The sequence below is a fragment of the Armigeres subalbatus genome, unplaced genomic scaffold, assembly GCF_024139115.2.
Source record: "Armigeres subalbatus isolate Guangzhou_Male unplaced genomic scaffold, GZ_Asu_2 Contig68, whole genome shotgun sequence".
Classification (NCBI taxonomy): Eukaryota; Metazoa; Arthropoda; class Insecta; order Diptera; family Culicidae; genus Armigeres; species Armigeres subalbatus.
This window is the reverse complement of record NW_026943456.1, coordinates 1-2,721: the sequence shown is the minus strand read 5'-3', so window position 1 is coordinate 2,721 and position 2,721 is coordinate 1. Positions and strand designations below refer to the sequence as shown.

Sequence of the window (2,721 nt, the reverse complement as noted above, 5' to 3'; positions counted from 1 at the left end):
TTGCCAATCTACTCCTTTTTGACATCTCCTGTATGTCAGCTTGATATGACACTTGAGCTGCCTTAATAATACAAAGGGTCTATCGCTCGACGCAACACCCCACCCCGTAATACCTAATATTCAATTAGTGTTACTTTCCTCTTGTATGTCGAGTAATGCTACTTTTGTTGAAGCCCTTTGAAGCACACCTGTATCTGTCTTAACATCTACTTTCCTAACTTGACCGTCAGTCGCAGCATATGCTTTTACAACTCGTCCACGTAGCCATCCATTTCGAACATTTTCGTCCACAATGATGACCAAGTCGCCAACTTTTAGAGGACGCACCTCAGTAAACCATTTCGTTCTTCGAGCGATGGTCGGCAGGTACGCTTTAATCCACGTCTTCCAAAACTGATCCAAGAGATTGTTAAGGAGTTTCAATTCAACTTCACCGAAACGGGATTCTCTGTAGGTATTTGGGGAGCATTATTGGCTCCGCTTGAGTCCATTAATAAGAAACTGTTTGGTGTCAACACTTCCTGGTTAGGATCATCAAGTGGAACAAATGTCAATGGGTGTGAATTCACAATCATTTCCGCTTCCATGAGAAAGGTAGTAAACTCTTCGTCGTCGAATTTATCTCGATGACATAACGATTTGAAAGCCTCTTTTACGGAGCGAACCTTTCGCTCCCCCTCTCCCCCCATGTGGGGAGCTGAAGGAGGGGCCAAATCCCACTTTGTATCGGCCTTTGTGAATGTGGAACTATCCGCTCTGTTGATAGTTTTAATCTCTTCCGCCAATTCTCTTGCAGCGCCTCTGAAATTTGTGCCGTTGTCGCTAAAGATTTCTCGCGGTGAGCCTCGTCGCGCTATGAAGCGCCGAATAGCCATCTTACAGGACTCTGTCGACAAGGAATGCACCACCTCCAGATGAACTGCCCTTATCGTGAGGCACGTGAAAAGTGCCACCCACCTTTTGACGTTTGTGCGTCCCCTCTTGACAATCATTGGCCCAAAGTAGTCCAATCCGACGAAAGAAAACGGGCGTACATAAGGTTGCACTCGTGGTTGAGGCAACGCTGCCATTTTCGGACTACGTGGGGCCGCATGGAACACACGACACCATATGCATCGTTTAACCACCTTCCTGACGACAGCTCGCAGCTTTGGTATATAATATCTCTGCCGTAACTCGTTTACTACGATCTCTACATTGGCATGTCCGAATCGTTGGTGATAGTGAAACACTAGCAAATCTGTTACGTGGCTCTGCTTTGGCAAAACAATAGGATTCCGAAAGTTGTAAGCATAGTATGCCGCTTCAGGATCGATACGGCTGCTCATTCGGAGTATTCCATCGTTGTCGATGAAAAGGGACAGTTTAGATAAAGAGCTGGATTTTCCTAAATGAACTCGCTTATTCACTGATAAAGTTGCATTCCTCTTCAAAATGGCAATCTCATTCGAAAATTCTTGCGCCTGAACCATTTTCCACATACTATTTTCAGCCGCTTGATAGTCATCTTGAGTCAATAATACCTTGCCTTCAGTTGTTGGTGTTCTTGATTTGAGTGCACAACATCGCCGAAAATGATGAAGATACGCTAATCTCTTCTGCAACACTTTCAATTGAGAGAACGCTGAAAAATCCAGTATTACATCCAGGGGTATCTCATGATGCATGTTGACTGCCTTAAGCTCCTCAGGTGGATCTATCATGCTTGGTTGTTTGATGGCCCATTCGGTTTCTGGTTGAAGAAGAAATTCGGGTCCACAGTACCACTCACTGTCCGAATCGAAGTCAGGTCCATTGCTCCATTTTGTTGTCTTGTCGGCAATATTCCTTTTTGTAGCAATCCAGTACCATTCATTAAATTCGCTTTCTGTGAGTATTTCGGAGACCCGCAGCGCCACATATTGCCGATACTTCCGCGGATCGGCCCGTAGCCAAGATAAAACGGTCGTTGAATCGGTCCAAAGGAAGCGTTTCGTGATTTGCAGCGAGTGGTTTTGTTCAATTGTCTTCATGAGTCGAACACCGACCACACCAGCATTTATTTCACATCGTGGTACAGACAGTGGTTTTAAGGGTGTTACTTTTGTCTTCGCTGCTACTATAGCGCATCTCGGGATTCCTTGATCAACGATGCGGAAATAGGCAACAGCTCCATATGCCTGATCACCTGCGTCCACAAATACATGAAGTTGCAACGAATCATAGCTGGATGGAATATAATTTGGGAAATAACAACGAGGAATTGTTACGTTTTTTAGTTGTGGTGTTAATGAAACCCATCGTTGCCAGTTCAAATAATCCTTATTGGTGATAGGCTCATCCCATTTCACATTTGAACGCCAAATATCTTGAAGGAGCACTCGCCCATGGACAGTGTAGTTTGAAATAATTCCGAGTGGGTCAAAAAGCTCATAACTACCCTTAGGACCTGTCGTTTGGTGGGTACGATTTGACCGGATAGAAGAGGAATAAGGTCTTCTCGGAACTGAGCTGAAAACACAAATGTGTCACTTTCGGTCGTCCAAGACATTCCCAGAACCCGTTCCATAGGTGTGGATTTCTCTGCAGAAAAATTTCTGACCATTTGCGGATGTGTTTTCTCCCCAATTCGCTGCAAAATTTCCTGGGAATTTGACTGCCAATTCCTGAGTTCAAATCCAGCTTTAAGGTTCATCGCCCGAACATTCAGTGACAATTGAACGGCCTCGTCGATAGTATCAC

The 2,721-nt window shown here is 44.8% G+C and overlaps 1 protein-coding gene across 1 annotated transcript; it reads right to left on the bottom strand.

The window, feature by feature from the left end:
• Nucleotides 1–419: 419 nt before the first annotated feature.
• LOC134204552 (uncharacterized) lies at nt 420–2,205 on the bottom strand (the record flags this gene model as incomplete). The annotated part of the gene is made up of 1 exon (XM_062679364.1): nt 420–2,205. A coding segment is annotated over one exon (1,786 nt), but the record flags the coding sequence as incomplete, so codon positions are not given.
• Nucleotides 2,206–2,721: the final 516 nt, after the last annotated feature.